Below are 23,219 nucleotides of genomic sequence, written 5' to 3'. Positions count from 1 at the left end.
TAGACCAGGCTGGCCTCGAACTCAGAAATCCGCCTGCCTCTGCCTCCCAAGTGCTGGGATTAAAGGCGTGCGCCACCACACCCGGCTGAAGAGGATTTTTGTTGTTGTTGTTGTTGTTGTTGTTGTTGTTGTTGTTGTTTTTAATTTAAAGCCATACTTTATTTTACCTACCTTGTTTTTGAGACAGTATCTGCCACTGATCCTGTTAGGTTGGCCGGCTCTTAGCCATCCACCCGTGTCTTCCTCTCTAGTCCTGAGATTTTTAGACATGCATTATTGCTGAGGGCAGGGGGAAGAAAGGAGAACGGGGCTTACTTGACTCAGACTTCCAGGTCACAGTTAGTCCCTAAGAGAAGTTAGGCAGTTTGGAGCAGAAACCATGGGGAGATGCAGTCAGATGGCTTGCCTGGTGACTTATGTTCAACCAGCTTCCTTAGCCTTCTCTGTGTCTCACCTCTGCCTCTGCCTCTCTCTTTCTTTGTTTCTTTCTTTCTTAACAGTTTTACAAAGACAGTTGTTTTTTTTTTCTTCCTTAAGAAAGTGGGACAGATACTTTTTATCCTAAGGGATGAGAATAACTTTTCTTTCTTGTGTTTTCCTTGATTTGTATTTTTTAAATTATTATTTTTAATTTTTTGATGTTACAGTAATTGCATCATTTCTCCCTTCCATTTCCTCCTCCCACACCTTTCCATATACTCCTCCTTGCCCCTTTAATATTTATGGCCTTGTTTTGTTGTAGCTGCTGTTGTTAATTATTGTTGCCTATGAACATGTGCATGGGAAGTATTCCTAAATAGATTAGTAGAAACATAGATTGTATATTATTACAGTTTCCAGGACTGACTATTTGGTGTGTGGTGCCCCAGCAAAGGCTATTTCTCCCAATGTCAGCATTCCTTAGCTCTCTGTAGCTCTGCGTGTAGGGTTAAGGTCTCATTAGATTTTCCACTTCCATGTTAGCCTATTTATTGGTGGTGTTTCTCATTGGCTTATGTTCTGGAAGCATTTTTGATGAGAATTTCTGGGTGATGCTTCCAGTATTCCTTGGCTTTTGACATGGTCCTCGGGAATCTGAATACTAGGCCTCATGTTTACATACCAAGTACTTTATCTGCAGAGATCTGCCTGCCTCTGCTTCCTAAGTGCCGGGATTAAAGGTGTGAGCAACCACTCCCGCCGGCCTCTTAAATACTTTTCAAATGTTGAAAATCTTGGTATGGCAATATATAGGACAGAAAAAAAATAAAAGACAGATTCGTAGGAGTTTGACAAAATTTTATTTTATCAGAAATTATAGAGAAGGTATAAGAGTGGCGATGAACACCGGCAGTACAGACTCTTCCACTTTACCACACAGGAAAACTTTAGACCATGTGCCCTTTGAGGAGAAAACATGGCTGCCTTGTTTCATCTCAGCATTCCATTCAGATCCAAACTAGTCTCGTGTGAATTGTGAAAAAGAATTATGGAGTGCGATACAAGAAATAATGTGCTGTGAAAGATGAGATTTGAAACGTGATCTTTACAAATTCATCAAAAGGTTAGCGATGATCCCGGGGTCTTCTCTGAGAACATCCCCCACAGTGCCCGAGTGCCTGAAAGTGGCCCAAGACTGTTCAGTCAGCCTCACTGTCGCTGTAGCACCTGTCCCGTTTAATCTGCTCTTCCACAGTCAGATGCTGAGCCTGGCACTGCATGCTGGGAAACACAGGCTTAGCCGCACTCCCTTGGCTCTGAGCATCAAAACACATTTTTCCACCATGCCGAGCCGCTCCTGCGGTTTCACCATGCCAGCATTTGACATTTTTCCCAAGTTCTCTTAAATACAAGCATGACATATTTTTAAATTGATCAACAGAATCCATTAAATCACACCCAAGGATGTTATGTTTCTTGGAAAAAGAGGTGATTTTCACAGTGTTAGAGAAGAAAAGGTGTACGTTTTTGTTATTTTCATGGTTTCCTTTAATGTGTAAGGGGTTTACATCAGGAGATGCTGCAAGGCTTTCCCCTTTAACTGAGAAACCCTGCTGGAAGCCTGGCTCCAGTACCAGCTGCACGGGACTGCCTGCAGTCCCTCTGTCAGCCTTTTGCTCCAGAGCCAAGGCTAGGACATTCTTGGAGGACAACTTTTGAGATTCAAATATACCAAGTAACTCTGAGATCCTAGACGCGTTGTTAAATTTTTTAATTTGGTATTCACTTGTGTAATAGTTTGCTTCACTGGCTGCCTGTAATAGATGAGGACATTCTGAAATAGATGTCTTCTGCCTGCCATTACTCAACGAGGAGACAGCTACAGAATTGTTATTGTTATTGTTATTGAAGTTCTCCCTATGATTTTCTGGCGTCCCCTCATCATCGGTGCTTGTAGCTTGTAAAACGTCTGCTCCGTCAGGTTCATTAGCACGAGCATTCTTTTCCTTTCTATCACTCTGAGCATGCGCATTATGGTCATTAAACTCCATCCCACTTTTTCTCTTACTTCTCAAGCCCTCCGCATCCTTCAGCGTATCCTGTACCTTCTCCTTCGCTTCTTTCTCATCTTTTCTTTCTTCATACTCATTTACTTCTTTGGTTCCTGTAATATTCTCCTTCTGACAAACATGTTGACAGGGCTGTACGTCAGGGACTCTATCTTCTTCTTGCCCTTGGCTTTCAAATGTCTTCACATGTTCGGTCAGCGACTCTCTTTCAAATTCTGAGGGAACAGGGATGGTCACTTCAGGCGGCCACTTAGCTTTATTCACTTTGAGTTCTTCCTCAGGGGGAGAGTCTTTCTTAGGCATTTCCTGACAAGGAGGCCAAACAATTTTTAATTTCCCCCTGTCCCCCCATTTTCTCAAATCATTGTCTTGCCGCTTGCTGTTGCAAGCATCTGCATGGGTAGTAAGCGCCCCAAGCAAGAGGACATCTGCTGTAGGGGTTTTGCGTACATCGGGCTCTCCGCTAGGAATAAAATCAACTAAGCTGCTTTGGTTTTTGCAATTCCATCGATCTTTATGTTGCTTGTGTCCAAAACCTTCATCATAATTTCCTTTAGACTTAAAAAGTTGTTTAAAGTGAGGCTTGCAGTATATTCGTCCGTGAAGTGATGCATAATTTCCCAAGCTGCCAAAAGAAAAGAAATATTATTTAGCGTTCTGTATACTTACTGTAAACTCACAGAGAATTGCAGAATTATCGTAGCGATGAATCGGTGATTCAGTGAAACCCACGTGCGACCAAAAGGAATGGTCCAGCTAATTGAAATTCCTGTTAGGTGAGCTATCACCAGCACACACTGTGATGCCTGCCGTTCAGTTCTTAGAATCTCAACCTGTGTGTCACCAGGGGTGTAATCGATGTTCTCAAATTCTGTACATGCCGTTAGACTGATGGCCCCCAAACTGTGCAACCCCATGACCTCTGAGCCTATAGTCCAGACTTAGAATGACCTGTGCCAGGGACTGCCAAGGACACCACCAAACTTTTAATAAAAAAATAAAGAGAGAAAGGAACTTTTTGTGTCGCCATGGCGGTAGGACCTTTTATACCAGTACTTGTGGGACAGAGACAGGCGGATCTCAGTGAGTTTGAGGGCATCTTGGTATACATTGTGTTCTCTAGGCTAGCCAGAGATTCACAGTGAAACTTTATCTCCAACAAAACAAAACCACCACCACCACAATCAACAACAACAACAACACTTGTATCTTCAAAAGGAGAATGTAGTATATAAAGATGATAATTGGGTTAGCAGGCTGTCCCAGTACCAGAAGGAGATGAAATAAAGCATCTGAGACATTTCAGATAGTCAGTGAAAGTAAATATCACTCGACAATTTTAACATTTTAATGTGAGCAAACACGCCTTTCTACCACATAGGGCACAGGCCGAATGCTACCATCAGAAGAGAATTTAAGGAATACTGTCTCCACCAAATCACCTTCTGATGAGTGCCATAGAAAATACACTTGAATAACCAGAATATCTAAAGCAGCACCACTGTTAGACTGGGTGCTAATAAATACCATGATACCTGGAGTATGAAATGAAAGGTGAAAGGTGTAGAGAGGGAACTGTGTGTCATCAGTGTCTAAATGACCTGGCATGGACGATCAGTAACTTTTTCTTAAAAAAAAAAAAAAATGGAGAGTAGGTGAATAAAGTTAAATATAAATTTTATAAAATTGTGCTCAATCATTTAGTATTATTAGTACATTTTATTATTAAATGACTTGAAACTTAAAAAAATAACATGTGTTTGTCTGTTGTACATATGTATGCTCACTATGTGAGTGCCTAGCGCAGGAGGAGGCCAGAAGAGGGAGTCAGGTCCACTGGAAGTAGCATCTAGGACAGTTGTGAGCAGCCATGTGGTTGCTGGTCTCATGTCCCTCAGGCTGGCCCTGAACTCACAATGTACCTGTTGGATGACTTGAAGCCAGTGCCAGGATTACAGGCATGCACTACTGTTCTTAATGATGCAGTGCTGTCACAAACCCAGGGCCTTGTGCATGTTACCCAAACAGGCTACTGCCTCAGCTACGTTCCCAGCTCTGACCTGTGGCTAAATGAATGACTATAAGATACTCTAATTCTAAATCTGTTATGGTGTTTTAATAGTACTTGGCATTGAATGGAGGGCCATCCATGTGCTAGAAATGTGTTCCAACACCAAGGAGTAAGTACCTCTCCTCTTAATCCTTAAATGTCCTTTGCATGTCCTCTTTCCTCATGATCAATTTGTTAAGAGCACAGAGCATTTGGCCTGGCTCCATCTTCTTTATGCTTGAGGAATGAAGGAAAGGAGACACACACACACACACACACACACACACACACACACATACACACACACATCGTGTCATGGGCACCAAGAGTGCTAACATAAAGTCCCACATGCTATTAGAGCAGTGGCTCTCAACCTTCCTAACACTGCTGCGATTCTTTAACACAGTTCTTCATGTTATGGTGACCCCAACCATGACATTATTCTCCTTACTACTTCATAACTGTAATTCTGCTACTGTTCTAAATCATAACGTAAATATCTGTGTTTTCTCATGGTCTCAGGTCACCCCTGTGAAAAGGGTTTTTGAGTCCCCCACAAGGGGTCACAACCCACAGATTGGGAACCTAAGTGTTAAAGTTAAAGACACCTTATGGAAATTATGGAATCAGTGGTTACACAGGAAACGTAAAGCTAGCCTGCAATTTTCAGATAAAGAGGAATTCCCTAAAATTCTATTATAGTCATGGCAAAAGCCCTCTGCTGATGACTGAAAGAGAAGAGATTTCTCTGACTGGGGTAAGAAGAGGCGAGCAACTCTCAATGCATTTGACTGAAGGCAATCAACCATTCCCAACCACACACATACACACACACACACACACACACACACACACACACACACACACACACACCTTTAGTAAGTTTGTGACGACCATCCTTTTTATTTTCCCCCTAAAAAGTGGTTACTTGGCCAGGCATAGTGTACACCTGAAGAAGGTCTAATCCAAAATCTAGTGCTGTCGGTTTGGAAGTATCCAGAACAACAAGAAGAAGCCTGAACTACTTGGTGAGTATGCAGTTAGCAACTTCAGACTGGAACATTCCACAGACCAAATGTTCTGTGCTCTAAAGAAATGTGTTGCGAGGCCAGAAGAGAACACAGTGGGAGATAAAAATGATTACAATATGCAACAAAGTAAAAAATAAATAAAAGTGCGAGGAGCTACACTGGGCAGCAACAATGAAAGGAAAAGACATGATCACTTGAATGAATACTTTTAGTCTTGGGAATGAGTGGATGTTCTGTTTAAAATGGAGTATACAAAAGAGGTCTTCCAAAGAAGGCTTGCAAAGTAGTATTTCTTTACCTTGGTTAGTAGTTAAAAAGTGGTCATGCTGTAACGATTTAGGATACCTTGCGTTTGGCTTGCGTGTCTTTCTCTGTATGTTTGATTCATCACCTGAAAGTATCAGCCTTTGAATATGTAATTTTGAGTCTTCGTTGTATATCAGCCTTCACTAGGTGCTGTTAAAGCAAACACTAGTACAATTAATGTCGACAAGAATTATATTAGATTGTATTGACAGCGGAGAAAGTGCAAGAAATGCTCTGAGGAACACTTGGGAAGGATACCTGATCTGTCCATGAAAGTCACACGAAGCTTCATGGATGGTATAGCCTTAGGGAAGGTCTGAAGAATGAATGGACATTAACCTGATAGACATCTGGCAGATGGACATGAAAAACCCTGAGAAGGAGTAGGGGTGGTGCTAGCTAGAAGCAGAGAGAAAATTGAGTATGAATTGGAACTGGAAGGAAATACTTGTGCAGGGAAAGTAATGTACAACTGGGAAGGATTAGGGATGCTTGAATTAGCAAGAAACAGGAGCTTCATTTGAACTGCATGTTAGATATTTTTTTTAATGGACAGGAGAAGCTAGTCTATGTCTTAAACAGAGAAGTGACTTCAAATTAGTGCTTTAGAAAGATCCTTTTACTACATTATATAGAACACAGTCTTAGGACAGAGTTTTGATAGTGGTGCTGGTAAGAGATAGGAAGACAAGAAGACCAAATCTCTAGCTATGATGGCTGTGGCATTCTCCCAAGTGAGAGACAATAGCTGCTGGAATGATAGTTGGGTTATTGGGATGGCAGAATGTGTACAGCTGAAGAGGGAACTGTATGAGTCCTGTAATAAAGAAGTGGGAACCGCTTGGATGCAAGGTGTGAAGGAAAAGGATAAGTAACTTCGTGACTAGGTCCCAGTTAATGTTCACATTATCGACTTTTACAGGGGGACAGAAATTAGACTCAGAAGGAATGTCAACAGTGAGAAGAAGAAGGGTCCCATTGATATCATTATGCTTGCAGAGACATCCATTATTGGATATAAGCATTTAATGAGCAAAGGTGCAATCTGGCCCAGCAGTACACATTTCAGAGTCATACCCATGTGGAAGACTGTTTAAGTTACAAGACTGTATGTGATTCACCAGAAGGAAAAAGAAACAATACAAAGAGTATATCTGAACAGTATATTCTGAAGAACTCTAGCATCTCATTCATTGATGGTCAGAAAGAGTCGCCCACACATGTGCCTGCAAAGGAGCACCCTGAAAGTAGAGGAGCATCCTTATGTTATGTTGTCATAGAAACCAAGGGAGAATAATGTTGCAATGAGGAATATTTGACACTGCCAATTAAAGTCAGGAAAGTGCTAGTCTGAGAGGTGCACATTCGATTCAGCAAAATAGTTTCCCCTTCAGCATTTCAAACTACAGCCTTACCAAATGTCATGTTCATTTGAATGCATCTACTTTGAGTGGCATGGAAAAGGCAAGCTCTCACCACTCTGTTGATTAGCATGCTTCTTTTGCTTCAGAAACAAACAGCTCCCCCCACCCCCCAACCCGTCACTGATATTATTCCCAATTCTATTTCTTAACTCACAGAATGGTTCTCAAACAGGCAAGATCTTTTCATGCCCTGCTTTGGGATACCAAGTTTCCCTGGAACACATCCAGGCCTATTCATTTACAGCTACTTCCACCTGGTCTGGATAAATAGCCATTCTTGGACTGCTATGAACCAGGAGTCCTGATGGGAACAGAATAGCCAGCCAAATGACAATATTCACTATCTGCCCTTTACAGAAAGAGTTTACAGCTTCTAATCTAAAGCTTAGACTTCCAGCCACAGCACTAACTTAAACATCCTGACTTGCTCAGGCACTCAGCATGCCCTCTCACCCACATGGTTTCCACAATAAGAGAGGCAGCTTGTGAAATGGTAAGGTTGATGACCAACCTGACCAATGCATAATAGAACAGGAACACCCCCCTGCCATCCCCCACCCTCTGCCCTGGCCTCCTGTGTGACTATAGTCACTGGAGGCAGTGGCAAGATCTGGAAAATTCTACTCTCTCAACCAGTGGTTCTAAACCTGTGGATTATAGCCCCTTTGTGGGAGTCAAATGAACCATTCACAAGGGTTGCCTAAGAGCATTAGAAATATCAGATATTTACACTACCAATGCATAACTAGCAATAGTTACTTATAAAGTAGCAATGAAAATAATTTTATGGTTGGGGGTCACCACAACATCAGGAACTGTATTAAAGGGTAGCAGTGTTAGGAAGGTGGAGAACCACTGGACTCAACATTATGGATATGCTACAAGGCTATTGAATCTATGTGGCACAATCAAACAAGGCATTTTACCTCAGCCTACTGCTGCAATGGTGGCATCTGAAGCAAGATTTATGAAAATTCTGCTTGTCTGCTACGAGGCACTCCATTGGATAAACTGTCTTTTGACAAATTATGCAAATTTCCTTGTCTTGGACCAACAGTTTCTAAAAATAAAAAAAATACATATATATATAAAGGCTTATATATTTCTCTTTTCAGTCACAACTGTAAAGGCATAAGAAAACAAATAACGCACTAACCGGCCATGCCGATAAAGTGAAACAGCTCTAAGAATAATCTTTTGTCTCCTTTCTTGGAACAGGCTATGCTAGAGTAGAGAGTTTTAGGATCTGGTACAAGGTTTAATGTCTTTACCATGTATTCCTTATGAATACTTCAGCTAATTATAGAATAAACACATAAATGTGTGTTATGCTAACATGTTAATACATTAGACAGATAGAGCAAGCTTATGGGGAGCCTTGAGAAAGTGCATCATTTCAAGCAACTGAGCTCTCCCTACATATTCATGTTTACGTGCACGAAAATTTAATTTTTAAAACCATATAGATAAATTGTTCTAAAGTACATACAGTTTTATAAGCAAGAAATTGTATAATATTTGATTAAATATTTTTTCAATGTTTCTAGGTTTACCTCCTGTCATCTACTGCCTCGTAATGATACTCTCCCGTACGTGAGATGTGCAGGCCAGGTCCTCTACTGTCACCTAACTGGCTTTAGATTTGTACAGCCTTTTGGATCCTTACAGCTGCTCCTCCTGTGTTCTCTGCTTCTCTGTCTCAGTTCTTACAGTCACTTGCCATTGCTCCCCCGTGAAGGACAGTCCTCGTAAACTCACTAGCCAGAGTTTCTATGGTGACTCACAGCGGACAGAGATATATCGATTACATATGGGTTTTAATTTTCACCAGACTCTTCTGAGAATAAGGTAGCATTAGTATTTGTCACCTATGCAAGCAAGTATGTCAAAGGTCCTTCATACAGAAGCAGCTTTAGTGCCTACACTCTGCATCTCTGTAATGGAGAGGACTCCTTTTCCCTTTTGATTCCTGTAGGGACCTATGTCTATACTTAACATCAGCTTTTCTGTGTTGTCTATGGTTTTGGATTGTCTTAACAAAAACTGAACATTTGAAATTAATTAGACAGCTTTGCTTAATTATGCCAGAAGCAAGCAGATTAAGAAACCATATTAACTTGATAAACTAGACACATGTGTTGTAAATATGAGAGGCATAATTATTAATTTCAGTGGTTTTTATTATTAAGTTTGCTATTTCTTTCAATCTGTCTAAAAGAGTGGACTGTATTAATGATGCCTATTAAATACATCCAATCCTTTTGATCATGAAGCCTCATTAATTGTAAAAAGTGTTGAAAATAAAATGGAGAAAGCTACCTTTTGATGTTAAAAATATCCTGTACTATGTTCAGATGAGTTAAAGCCTTCATCTTACTAACATAATCAAGTTTTAATACATATGGCTTATCCTCGTCTGTGAATGAGCCAACTGAGTTATCATTTAGAGTTTATGTTCATAAAGGTGAAAATATCAGTTATAGAAATATTGGTTTCAGTGGACGGAATCATCTCAATTCAATAATAACAGCTAAAATGTCTATTGTTATGCCTACACATTTACACATTTACACATTTATCAGATTCATGAAACTCCTTTCGGCATATATACTGTGAGTTCTGTCTGGGGTCATGACTTACATGTATTGAACTTAATATAGACTTAATATAGAGGCTATTTAAGTACTCAGTTAAAATATAACAATACCAGGCTGAAGGTTTTGATCTGATACCACCACAAACTATTTAATGAAGTCAATTTTATTAGGAACTTTTAATAATTGGTTTGTTCTAGAGCAAATAATTAGTTCCATAGTTAATAAAGCCAGTACTATTATTATGTCTTATGGTTTCTTCAAACTCTTATTTAACTTGAGTTTGAAGAAGAGGTTTCAGAAATGCATACTGCAGGTCATATTAGATGTTGTTATAGAAAAGGCAAATAATGAAAGCAAGGACAGTAGAAAATCAGAAGCCCTCATGGACAGCTGTTAGTCCTAGCTTGTTACTTGATTATTTCCACACACTGTTTTAATTGCAAATCATCTGGCTTTGGCACACATGCTTTCAAATGAGTTAATCTTCTTTCACACTCTTCAATCTCATTTACCACTTAAAAAGGCAGATTCCTCCTGGAAGGCCCTGCTCATTTCTGTTGCATGTGCATCCGAGGTTTCATATCCCAGGCGCTGAAAAACTCTCTCACTCTCCTGCCATGTCTTTTGAAAATTCCGTCTGAGGTTTGTAGGTGAATCTGCAACATCTAGGATGTGGCCAGCGATGACATCTTCATAGGTCGGTGGGGCATGCTTGAAGTCAAAGCCAGATCTGCCAGCTTCTGTGCTCCGAGATGATGCGGTTGCTACCTTTGACCCAACAATCTGACTGTCAAATGCATCCACGCTGGAGAAATGCTCATTGAGAGACCTTGCTTCAGCGTGAACCCTGGGCTGCATTGCAGGAAGTTGCGGATGTCTGTAAGAGAAGCCTGTAAAATTAGCAGTTTCAGAAGATGCTAATCCAAATTCCTCCTTGCAAAATGTGTGACTCTCTTGTTTCATGTTGTGGTTTATTTCGCCATTTGCATAAGCTCTTCTCTCTGTTTTTGCTCTGAAAACTGGGTCATTCTCAAATTCCCTAAACCATCTGTTTATTTCATTTTCATGGCCATTCAGAAAACGTTCAGCCCTTTGATTGGTGGCTTCAAATCTCTCTGTGTGTTCTGATAGGTGGGGCCCTTCCACCTTGCGGATGATTTCGACTGCATCGTAACTTTCAGTCTCTGGCATTGCTCTGCTGACAGAATTCATTTTGTCTTTATGAACATAAGTCTCCTTTATTTCTGTTTTCTTCACAGCCTCTTGAGCGTCTACAGATTCTCTGAAGGAACCACTAACGACGTGGTTTACACTCACAGGTATTGTGATGGTGGGCGGTGAGTCCCCACCACGACTTTCTATCTTGATTTGCCTGCGGAGTGTGGCTGGAGACATGACAACCTCAGATCTCTTCTCTACAATTGGGACTGGGGTCCCTGGTGAACAGGGGATGGTGCCTTTGGCTAGCCTCGCCGTGGTGTCTTTGAGTCTGACAAGTTGTTCTGAACGACTCCTTGGCGGGGAAGGTGATGCTCTTGTTCTGGCAAGTCCAGATACATGTTCCATGGGTCTTCTGAGTGGAGGTTCAATACAACTGTTATTTTTAGGGGACTGAGAAAGCTCACTCTTCGTGGAGGTTTCTGCTCTGCGGGCAGTGGACTCTATTGTAATGAAAGTCGGTGATGGAGGGCGAGTTTTCAAAGAGGGAGGAGCCATCTTACTGTCTTCCCCCTTAGCCTCGTGATATGTTTTCACAGGATTCGGAGTTGCTGCCTCAGGATGACTTGCCACTTGGCGGTGTGTTAATTTTTCTTCTGCAATTTTACTTTCTTTCTGTTCAGTGCATTTATTAGCGCTGAGATTAACAGTAGACACTTTCAGTGGCCTTTCATTAAGATTGGTCGGTTTATCTCTCTGCTTTCCTGTTTGGGAAGCCATCATGGCTGTCTGAATCACATGTTCACAGTGAAGGAGCATATCCTTGGCTTGAGTTTTAATCTGTGTGATTTCTTCTTTGACTTTTTCTAAATTATTCTCCATGGCAACACGAACTCCATATTCTCTTTTCTCCTCACTTATCAGCCATCCCGGGACAATATTTAACAGTGTCTGAAACGTTTTAAGGCCACTTTTACCTGACTCTGCTTCAAACTGTTTCACTCTAGACAAAATCTGCTGTAGCTCTTCGCGTTTTCTCAGGAATTCCAATATATTTATGGCACATTTTCCATCATACTGCTGGGAATCTTTCACAGAGGAAAATGAAGATTTGTTCTGTCTTAGCTCTTGCTTTGATTCTTCAGTATTAGAGGAGGCCTGTTTCTGTTGTTTGCTCTTGTCTCTAAGACATGTTTTCTCCTGCGTAGCATTGTAAGACTGGGAGAGTTCTTCATGCTCAGTTGTACTTCTAGAAGTTTGTGTCTGCTGAAAATTCTGCCTCTGGGAGTCCAGGCGTTCCTCGATAACCTTTTGTTGGACTAACCTTGGTCCACTCTGGTTCTGCGGATGTTGCTTTCTTTCAACTGTTAGTTTGTCTTCTTTTGAACGGCTCATGGAGGAGTCCTGATTTTTTCCTTCCCTCCCCAGGACATTCCCTCTGTCAAACTCCCCAAATCCTCCATGCTTCTTGGGAACTGTTTGAGGCTTACTTTTATGAGTTTTCTCTGCATATTCTTTGGGCATTTGTATGGTCACCCGTTTCTCTGTTTTAGGTAACTGAAAATATTTTTCAGGCACAGACGGGTTATCATCATACCGTGTGCTTGCCTGGGTTTTCTTGATTTCCTTATCCACTTGTTTAGTACTGGTTTGGATGTCAACTTCAGATTGCTTGATGTGGTGTTCAGAGCTGAGTTCTGTTTCAGTCAGTGTACGATCTAGAGTTGGAAGCTTGATAGTTTTCACTTTGAAACTTGGGGAACTAGGTTTGGTTTGAGGAAAGGGCAGCCTCGTCACATGTTGCTCAAATGTTTGCTGTGTCTTACATTCTTCATGACTCTGGTTCATTTCACAAGCCGATTTCGATCGTAAGGCATCACTTGAGTTCTCGATGCCTTCCTGCCTCAAGGTAAGCTTATCTTCAGAAGCGGCTAGAACGTGTTGGAACCTCTCAGTAGCCACTGTCAAGGCAGAAGCTGTGGAGAGCTGGCTTCCAGAGCCTTCACCTGCAATCACAGCCCTGCTTTTAGCGTCCAGGTCGGGCTGTGCCCTAGTGAAGCCTGACTCCTTTTTGGGTGTGGAGATTGCCTCACTTGCTTTTTGTAACTCTATTTCTTTCTCCTTCCCTGATAAGCTTTGGTGCTGGCTTTCTGTTTTGATGACCCTGTGGCAAGGACTCTCCTGTCTCTGCCTCTCAAGCTCTTCCTTTTGCTGTCTGTATTTTTCTTCAGCAATCATTAAAGGTGTCTTGAATTTCCTCATGTACGGCTTAGGACTTTGCTGTTCTGAACCTGATGGGAATGAGTGGGATTTAACGAGGGCTGCTGTCTGTTTTTCCTTGGGTGCTGGAATTTCTGGAACTGTCTGTGAGAGCGAGTTTGCAGAGTCAATGGGCAGCTGTTTTCTTCCAACAAGACTTTTTCCGAACATGACATCTTGCTTTGTCTCTGTGTGCTCACTGCTCATTGTCACCATTGATCTTTTCTGATCCTTTGAGAGGGTAGCTTTAATTTCCATATCTGACAGCGATCTTTCCAATTCACCACTTGAGGAATACTGGTTCATCTTATCTTTAATTCTCTTGGGAAGTTTGGGTTTGGGGAGTGTGGGAGGTGGTGATTTTCCCGTTTGACTTTTAGCCTGTGAGTGAGGCGGATGAGCACCTAAGGCTCCTTTTGGGGAGCACTGTTGTAAAAATGCTTCCCTGTGATGTTCTAGAATGGAGGAGGGAAAAGGATGTCCTGGTTGAGATGGAGTTGGAGGAGGGGGAGGAGGTAGGGTTGTTGATAGACATTCCTGTTCAGCTTTCTCATCTACTGGTGGTGGAGGAAGAGGGAGGGTTGGGAAGCTTTCAAATTCAACCCTTGTCTTCTCAGTGGGAGATGAGGGAGGGGACTCATTTTTTCCAGGCAACAGCATTAAAGGTGGTGGAGGAGGGAGAGGAAATTCAATTTCAGATGATGCATTGGAAGGTGGAAGAGGAGGGGGAGATGGAGGAGGAAGGGAGTCCTCTTTATCTTTTATACCACATTCAGGGTGAAGGTTGATTGTATTAAAGGACCTCTCCATTGCCATTTTTAACTCCTTGGAAGTGTTTGTCTTCATTAGAAAGCCCTGACTTTCCAGACAAACATCAGTTTTCTGTTTCTTGTCAGTTGCCTGAATTCTTTTGTGGTTTTTCCCAGAGACTGTCACTCCTGGTACACTGTGTACCTCCTTACCCACAGGCAAAGGTTGAAGGCTTGTCTCATTTTTCTTCATCTCTTTATTAGAATACTGCTTTTCCTGACTGAGCAAGGCTTGCTTCTGAAAGTCCCTTGTGATCTCAATGTCTTGGGTGTTTTTCTGATTCTCCCCATAGGAATGCTGGAACCAAGACTTCCTGTGATCATTCCCAAGTTCACAGGTTTGAGTCTGTTGCTTTCTAAATGTTTTATCCACAGACTGGGTGGAGCTAACGGCATCATCCTTTGCTTCTCTCACATTCTCCGATTCCTCAGATTTTAGACTTTCCTTCATTGACATGGTGGCACTCAACTGTTTGCTCATATGGTCGTCACTACACAGACATTCTTCACTCTCAGTCCAGACACCCATTCTGTCACTCATGTCTAAGACATTTTTCCTATCTCTATGCTCTGAATTAGACATTTTTCTAAGGCTTTTCTCAAGAGCATCATTGTTTTGTTCACGATCAATGACAATCTTTACAGTGCCCTTAGGGGCTTTGGGAAGATTAGCTTCAGTTCTTTTTTCTATTGAAGACCGAAGGCAGGATTTCTGTGTAGTTTCATCAAGAGTGCCTGGTCCTGCTTGCTGCTTGATTGCTGGTTCAAATGGTCCTGGCACTGGTTGAAGAAGACTTTTTTTGTCCCTCTGGACAGCTGCTGGATGAATCCCTATTTTCTGGCTTTCTGAGAATCTTAGCATCCCAGGTAGTACATCTTTGACTATTCCCTGTTTATTAACCTCTTTGAAACCACACTGTTCTTCTTCTAAAGACCTTAATGATGTTTTAAGATCATCTAATATTAGCTCCCTTTTCAAGATTTCAGTCCTTGTATTTGTAGCCTTCTCGAGGCACTCAATAGCTTGCCCAATATCACTAGACATGACACCAGATTGTTTGGGTTCTTTCTGTCTGTTGCCTGACTCCTTAAGTGACTTGAGTATGGACAGCCTGTCATCTTTCACAATTTCTTCTGTTTTAGCCACTGTTTTCTGATTCGTGGCCTGGTTGAGAGAATTCAGGGTTGATTTCAAATCACCTTTTATAATCTCTTCTTTCACTGCCTTATAAGATGAACTCTGAGGCTCTGTCATGAAGACTTTAACTGTATTACGCACATCGCCCGGGATGATGTCAGTCTCACTAACAGTACGTTCAAAGGAAGACTGCCTTTTCTTTAGTAAGAATTTTGTTCCCTCAACATCACCACCGATTATTTCCTCCTCTCCTTCTTGCTTGCTGGCTGTGTGTGTGCTTTCATTGAACCCTGTTTGGAGTTGCTTGAGGTAATCCAAAGCTCCAGTTTCGATGCATGTTGTGAAGAACTGAACATTTCCCCTCTCCGAAGCATCGACTTTTGTCCTTTCGGATATTTTATCATTTGATGCAGAAGATAACAGATTATGAATGGTGCGCCTCACATCACCTCCCAATATGTCTTCTCTCTCAGTCTTGTCACCATCATTTTCATGAAGAAGACAATAGATAGTCATGTTAATATCTCCTTTTTCATCTTCTTGAATTAATATGCCTTTCTTTGCATGCCTTTCCTCTGAGAACAGCTTTTGGATTGCTTGTTTTACATCCCCTCTCACTATCTCTTCTTTTTCAGCATGAAATTCCATCGATCTGTTTAATAATTGAGTCTTAGTAAAATTGACATTTCCCTTCTCCTCTTCACTGACAAATATCTCTTTCTTTGTGCAGTCTCTTTGGGAAAGCAGGTTCATCATTATGTTTCTGAGATCGGCCCTGATAACTTCTTCTTTCTGGATCTCAGGAGTTGTTTGGTTCATGAGCTTGTATTTGGCCATTCTGACATCCCCAACTTCATCAGCTTCAATGATAATTCCGGGAGCTTCAACAACTCTTTGAGAGTAGAGGTCTTCCAAAGTTTCCTTAATGCTTTTACCAATAATTTCTTCCTTCTCGACTCTAGTTTCATTAAATTCATGAATAGGTGTTGTTTCAAAGAGCCACGTAGTTGTCTTGACATCCGATGGAGGAATTTCTTCCTTGGTCATTTTGGTATGGTTTTCATCGAGTTCGTTAATAGAATCCAAAGTCTGGTTTTCAAAAAGCCACACTGCTTGCTTCACGTCACCTTTCTGCACATCTTCCTGGGTAACTGTCTTGATATTTTCATGTCTAGACTCTTCTCCCAGCTCATCTATGCTGTGAGTTTCAAAGAGCCAAGTCGAAGTCTTAACATTGCCCTTTTGTATTTCATTGATGCTTACTGTTCTTACATAGTTCTTCTTGTCACCACCTTCAGACTCAAATAATTGTTTACTCATCTGCACATTGCCTCCTTGAATAGAGTCAACAGTGGGCACAATATTATGGGATTTGTCTGAAATCATATCCAGTGGTTGAGTTTCAAACCTGTATCTGACAGAACTCACATCCCCCTTCTGAATGTCTTCCTGAGTGACAGATTTAATAACGTATACCTCTTCTGATTCGTTAATTGAGTCTAATGGTTTTGTTTCAAAGAGCCACCTTGTCCCTCGTACATCTCCATGTATTCTTTCTTCTTTTTTAACTGTTGTCACTTCATGATAAAACCCTTCATTGTCTCGAATTGCATAGAGTGGTTGTGTTTCAAAAAGCATTTTGTAGTTTTTCACATCACCTTTTATTATTTCCCCAGGAGTCGTTTCTCTCATGCTGATGCCATCAGATTCATCTTTAATCTCATCTAAAGAAAACGTCTCAAAAATGAAGCACCCCTTTCTTACATTCCCACCTTGTACGTCTGTCACTGTTTTAACCAACCCATCCCCTTCTTGACTTTCTGTTATCATATCAATTGGTTGGTTTTCAAATAGCCACCTACAATTTAGAACATTGCCTTTCTGAATGTCTTCGGTTTTTAGGGTTTTGATCTTATTCAGAACATTCTCTGAACTGCAATTTATAGAGTCTAAGGACTGATTTTCAAACTTAAACTTCATGCCAGAGACATCCCCAGATTGTATATCCATCTCCATGGGCTTATTTTCTTTCCCTTCATCCCCCTGTATGTTGTCCAGATTTTCGGTCTCAAAAAGAAAACATGCTGTCCGAACATCCCCACCTTGTATCTCCTCTTGTTTCACAGTTTGCAGTTTTACTGTTGCTTCAGGGTCATCTTTTATGGCATCAAGTGGCTGAGTTTCAAACAGCCACATGCAGGTTCGAACATCACCTTTATGAATATCTTCAGAGTTGGTCATCAAGGAAGCTTTTTCATAAAGAGACTCCATTGGCTGGGTCTCAAATAGCCATTTACAGGTTTTGACATCCCCTTTAACAATATCAGTATTTTGTTCAGTTTTGCTGTCTGTTTCTTCCACATTACTAAAATATTTAATTGAATCAAGAGGTTGGGTCTCAAACAACCACCTAGCAGATTTTACATTCCCTGCCTGTATTTCTTGAGCAGATATTCCTCTAATTATCTGAAATTTATGAAGGCTTTCATCAAATTGGTCAATAGGCCTTGTTTCAAAGAGCCATCTACAGCTTCTTACATCACCTCTTACTAGTTCTTCTTGCTGGACTGTCTTTACTTGGTGGTATTTTCCAAGATGATCTTGAATGGCATACAGGGGAGTTGTCTCAAAGAGAGATTTATTCAACTCCACAGTGCCTCTTGTGACTCCTTCTACCTCAATTTGATGTGATGCATCAACCTTAATTAGATTATTGGATTCGAAGATATGAGTATAGTTCTTTACATGTCCTCTATCAACTGCTTCTAGCCTCACTGTTCTGGTATATTCTTTCTTATCTTCTCTAATATCTTCTAAGCGTTGAGTTTCAAAAACCCATCTTTGGTGCTTAACATCCCCCTTTTCTTCTTCAGAGGCAGTGATTTTTTGAAGCTTTCCAATATCCGGGCTGTCTTTTAAAGCCTCTATTGGGAGTGTTTCAAATAGATGTTTGGTGGTTTTTACATCACCCCCGATTCTCTCTTCAGGCGATACACTCTCCGTATCAGGAGATTCTTTTAGAATATCTAGTGGCTGTGTTTCAAACATCCAACATTTTTTAGAAACATCTGTACCTATGACTGCTTCTGTTTTCAGGACAGCCTCACCTGACTCTTCTTTGATTTTCTCCAGTGGTTGAGTTTCAAATAACCACTTTGCTCTACTCACCCCACCTTTGGCATTTTCCTCCATGGATATTCCTCGAACAACCTTAATTTCTGTGATGTCTTTGTTTATTGTGTCCAAAGGCTGTGTTTCAAACATCCAACGTGCTGTTCTTACATCCCCCTTTTCAACATCTTCTCTCTGCACAGTTTTGATTTCTAGCATTTGGCCTGAACCATCTCTAATGACATACAATGGTTGAGTTTCAAAACACTTTATGCTTCTCTTAACATTTCCTTTAATTTCTTTGAGTTCTGATCTGAGTTGTAACAAGTTCAATTCATCCACTGAGTGAAGCTGTCCAAGTTGATCTAGTTGTTGAGTTTCAAACATGTATCTCACAGTCTTGACATCTCCCCCAGTTATATCCTTTGTAAGAGTAGATGCTCTTTCTTCTTGACATTCATACATTTTGTTCATGGAGTCTAAAGGCCTTGTTTCAAACATCCACCTTGCTGTGCAAACATCTCCTCTAGCTAGTTCAGGAATTTTCTCAGTGTTTCCTTCAGTGCCAGCAGAAGGAATTCCCAATGCATCTATTGGCTGAGTTTCAAACATCCAAGTTGTATATTTCACATCACCTCCAGCAATGAGTTCTTGGTCAGCAATGCCTTTGGAAGTGTACCCTTCATCTGTAGAACCTTGGTTGATAGAATCTAATGGCTGATTCTCAAAAATCCATCGAATCGACTGCACCTCTCCTTTGAGAATTTCATCCCACTCCAGGTTTTCTCTTTCTGAGTTAATATCTTTCTGAGAACTGTCATTTGTATTTTCGAAAACATACCGAGCTTGTTGTACATTTGCTGATATTGAGTTCTCTGAGTTTATCTGGCTAGAAACAATTTCAGAAACCTCACTGATATAATCTTTTTCTAAGTTTTTTCTTAACTCTGGATGGATATGCCTGTATAAACGGTTTAATTCATACAAATTTCTTTGCTTAGAGTATAAATCTTTGGGTATTGGCAGTCTTCTAGGAGGGCCGGGGAATTCAGGGGACTGGGAAAATGCTGTCATATCCATTGGTGGGGGAGGAGGAAATTCTTCCATCTTTCCTGAAGGAGTGCCATCATCTTGTGCCAGAGTTGTTGAAGTCAGAATGTGATTACTATAACTTGAAGTTGAAGTTTCCTTCCTCTGCCTAGTTGAAGTATAAGAAGAAGAGGTACCCACAGCTGATGATGACTTTAAGGTTTCTTCAATGTCATTTTCAATCTTTAAGAGAGAAAATCAAAGCTTAAAACGATGATTGTAGTATGGAGATTTCCTGAGCCCTACCTTATACCTGTGCACATCAGGATTCTGCTGTGATGCCTTCCTTGGAAAACAGGTATGCATTGTGCTTAAACCTACTTGGGAAAATAGTCAATGTGTGTTAATAAATATCATCCTAATTTTTAATAATTTAATGCTTTTCCATCAACCAGTAACTCAGTATTTCAATGTTAATACATATTCTTTCATTTCTTTTCTTTTCTTTTCTTTCTTTTTTTTTTTTTTTTTTTTTTTTTTGGTGGAGGGGAGGGGGGACAGAATTACTCTTTGTAGCCTTGACCTCACAGGGATCCTCCTGCAAGTGTTGAGCTTAAAGGTATATATCTATGTCTGGTTTAACATTTATACATATTCTTAAAATTTCTTTACTTGATAAGAAGAGAAATATTCAGAAAAAGAGAAAAAGTCTTGAATACTTTCATGGAGTTTGTTTGTTTATTTTTTGTTTTGTGGCATTTAAAACAGAGCATGTAACCATCTAGCATTTAAAATCAATTTAATTACTTTATTTGATGTTAGAGACTTTAAAATATACATGACTCTCTATTCATGTTTGCCAGTAGTTGGAGAGATCTTACTCTACCTCTTAGATCAATACTCTCTTTATGAAACAGAGTCAAAGCTAGTTCAAAATTTTTTGTGAAGAAAATGCCATAAAATTCTAGTACATTTAAGTATGACACTAACACCCAATATTTTCCTGTATGTTACCTTACCTTTATACACTTGGCTGGGGGCGATATTTCTTTATCAGAGTAGAGGAAGTTTTCCTGGGCAGACTTTTCAAATTGCTCTTTTAAAATCTTAGTGGAAACCTTAGGAATCTCTTCGTCTTCCGGCGTATCAATGACTACAAAGAGAAGCAGATAACAGGGATATTCTATAGTGAATAAAATGGTATTTGAGAAGACACTGCTTTGCATTAAACTTCTTATAATATAAATGAAGGAATAAGACTCAAAGGACAGATTTATGCACAAAACATTACTTCAGCTAGAAATGTAGAAGTGAAGCAAAAATTACAGAAAAAAGGGAAGAAACAGAAAAATTATTGGTAGGAGTAGGGGTCAGGAAAGATGGCATGGGTGTTGGGGTAGCTTGCTGCTCTTGCAGGGGACCTAAGCTTATTTTCACAACACTCATGTTGTCAGATCAGAACAGCTTGGAAATTCAACTGTAGTGGGTCAAATGCCCTCTTCTGTCCCTCTAGGGCTCCCTGTCTGTCAGTCTGTTTATGTTTCTCTATGTCTCTCTCTGTCACTCAGTCTCTTTCTGTCTCTCTGTGTCTCTGTCTTTCTGTCTCTGTGACTATTTCTCTGTCTCTGTCTGTGTCTCAGTATCTCTGTCTCTTTTCTTTTGTCTCTGTCTGTGTCTCTGTCTCTCTCTCTCTCTCTCTCTCTCTCTCTCTCTCTCTCTCATACACACACATTTTACAAAAATAAAAATAAACTTTAAAAGAAATCTGGACTGGTTATTTCTGGATGGGAATATTTTCAAAACTTCTGCAACTGTGTTCTAATTCTACACTCAGTAAAAATAAAACATCTTAAAGAACAAGAGGAGTAATGGAGGCCTACTTTTCTTTGTTTGTTTGTTTTTGAATATTTGAGAAGAATTCTGTTAATAGTCTAGGCTAGCCTACATCTTACAGTATAGCACAGGTTGGCCTTGAACCAGCATCAATCCTTTTGCTTGAACCTCCTAAATGCCAGGGTTACTAGCACAAGTCATCAAGCCTGGCAGGTAGAATACTGCCTTTCTTAAGCAGCAAGACTCAAGTGATAGTTAGGACACATCAGGGTTAAATCTTTCCTTTCACCTCATCAGGGAAGCAAGTCTTGTACAAGTAGACAGCTGCACTTCATTTCCTGAAAACATCTAGAAATTTCCATGTAATCTCAACTCTTATTTGTATGTCGAGAACTAAGTATATTAGTTCCTAAATTTGTTATTAATATTGATATAATGTAGGTAATTTTATTGTCAGAGTGCTTTATAAGCAATACATTTTATTCTGGGTCCCAAGGTTACAAAAAAAAAAAAAAATCAGTAGCTCTTACCTTATCAACTGTTTGGAATTTAGGTGAATTCATCATAGGCCTGATGGGCAAAGAGCTATTTAAAAAATATTACACGTCCTACCAGAGACAAAATCTAATTATATGCAGAAATGCTATCTAGCCCTCTTCGCGAACATGAGTCATAGTTACTAAAGTTGCTCGGTGAGGAGGACTAGCTTTTGAAAGTCTTCCAAACCCAGACACACCCAAAGGACAAAGGTAGAGCTGGACCAAGTGTGCCGGGCCCTTACCTGTCTCTTGAACATATTGATGAAACTGCGAAGCTTGCTTTGTTTCCTCAGTGTGCTCTTCAAGATGGGACATCTGTGTTTAAAGACAATTTAAAAAGAATAATTGTTTTGAAGATGTCAGTGATTTGAGCAGTGAACATAACCTGCATTTTACAGTGTTTTTCTGAGAATTTGGTATGCGTCAAGGGATGCGAGCTACTATTACTATTGTTTATTTTAATGTGTACTCAAGTTACAACACAACATATGTGAACAGCCCCTTAGAGCAGGCATATTTTTAGGGCACTTGTCTAATTAAAAAAAAAAAATTCTAACTGGAAAGTAGGGTTAGACACACGGCTGTATATTTATACTAAATACATGTACTAAAGCATATATTTATAGCAAAGTCAGAAATTCTACACAGTTCTGAAGGCCATTTGAAAATCATTGTGCTCTTAGGTAATTACCGTTTCTGCTTTGAAGACATCAGTTCCATGTCCTTTAGAAACTTCTTGTTCATTCCTTCTTATTTCTTTACTGTTGTGGACTGCGTCCTGAAGATGAGCAATTAGACATATAAACAGACTGACAATTCTTAAGGAACACCTGAAAACGAACTACTTTATTAATGTAGTTTCAGTAATAGACAATTCTGAAAAGAGGAGGGAAGGGAGCGGAGGAAGTAGAAGAGGGGGAGGAAGAAGAAGAGGAAGAGGAGGTGGAGGAGGAGGAGGAAGAAGAAGAGGAGGAAGAGAAGGAGGAGGAAGAAAAAGAAAAGGAGGAGGAGGATGAAGAAGAGGAGGAGGAGGATGAAGAGGAGGAGGATGGAGAGGTGAAGGAGGAAAAGAAGGAGGAGCAAAAGGAGAAGGAAGAAAAGCAGGATCAGGATCATGGCACCAGCTGCTGCCAAAACGTAATGCTGTAAATATAGTTATTTACAATGAAATGGTGTTATCTAATTATTTTACACTTAAGTTCAGAAATTCTGATTAAGTCTCACTGGGTGTTGACAGATGTAAAAAAAAAAAAAAAGGCATCAACTCCTTTCTACAGGTCCTATGGGAGACCTCCTTCCTTTGTCTTTGGAAGCTTCTAGAAACTCCCAAACTCCTTTGGTCAAGTCCTTCTCTTTTGTCTAACTAAGGTTCTTTCTCCCAATCACATTTCTGATGTCATCTTTTACTTCTAAGGACATTTGTATCTATGCTGGACTGACTTGAAT

General features: G+C 40.4%; 1 protein-coding gene across 2 annotated transcripts in view; it reads right to left on the bottom strand.

The window, feature by feature from the left end:
• Nucleotides 1-1,270: 1,270 nt before the first annotated feature.
• The window catches only part of Xirp2 (xin actin binding repeat containing 2), a 79,454-nt gene continuing 57,505 nt past the window's right edge, over nucleotides 1,271-23,219 (bottom strand). The window contains exons 4-9 of one of the 2 annotated variants that reach the window (XM_021193111.2): nucleotides 22,465-22,551; nucleotides 22,016-22,088; nucleotides 20,421-20,554; nucleotides 10,410-19,644; nucleotides 8,227-8,360; nucleotides 1,271-3,114 (exon numbers count right to left, since the gene is read on the bottom strand). In XM_021193111.2, the coding sequence (XP_021048770.1) occupies nucleotides 8,266-8,360; nucleotides 10,410-19,644; nucleotides 20,421-20,554; nucleotides 22,016-22,088; nucleotides 22,465-22,551 (9,624 nt within the window). In that variant the 3' untranslated portion in view covers nucleotides 1,271-3,114; nucleotides 8,227-8,265. The remainder of the gene's footprint in view (nucleotides 3,115-8,226; nucleotides 8,361-10,409; nucleotides 19,645-20,420; nucleotides 20,555-22,015; nucleotides 22,089-22,464; nucleotides 22,552-23,219) is intronic. The other variant, XM_021193110.2, reaches the window with a different exon arrangement.

This window comes from Mus pahari, chromosome 3 (assembly GCF_900095145.1).
Source record: "Mus pahari chromosome 3, PAHARI_EIJ_v1.1, whole genome shotgun sequence".
Lineage (NCBI taxonomy): Eukaryota > Metazoa > Chordata > Mammalia > Rodentia > Muridae > Mus > Mus pahari.
The sequence above is the reverse complement of the archived record's forward strand: the minus strand, read 5'-3'. Positions and strand labels throughout refer to the sequence as shown.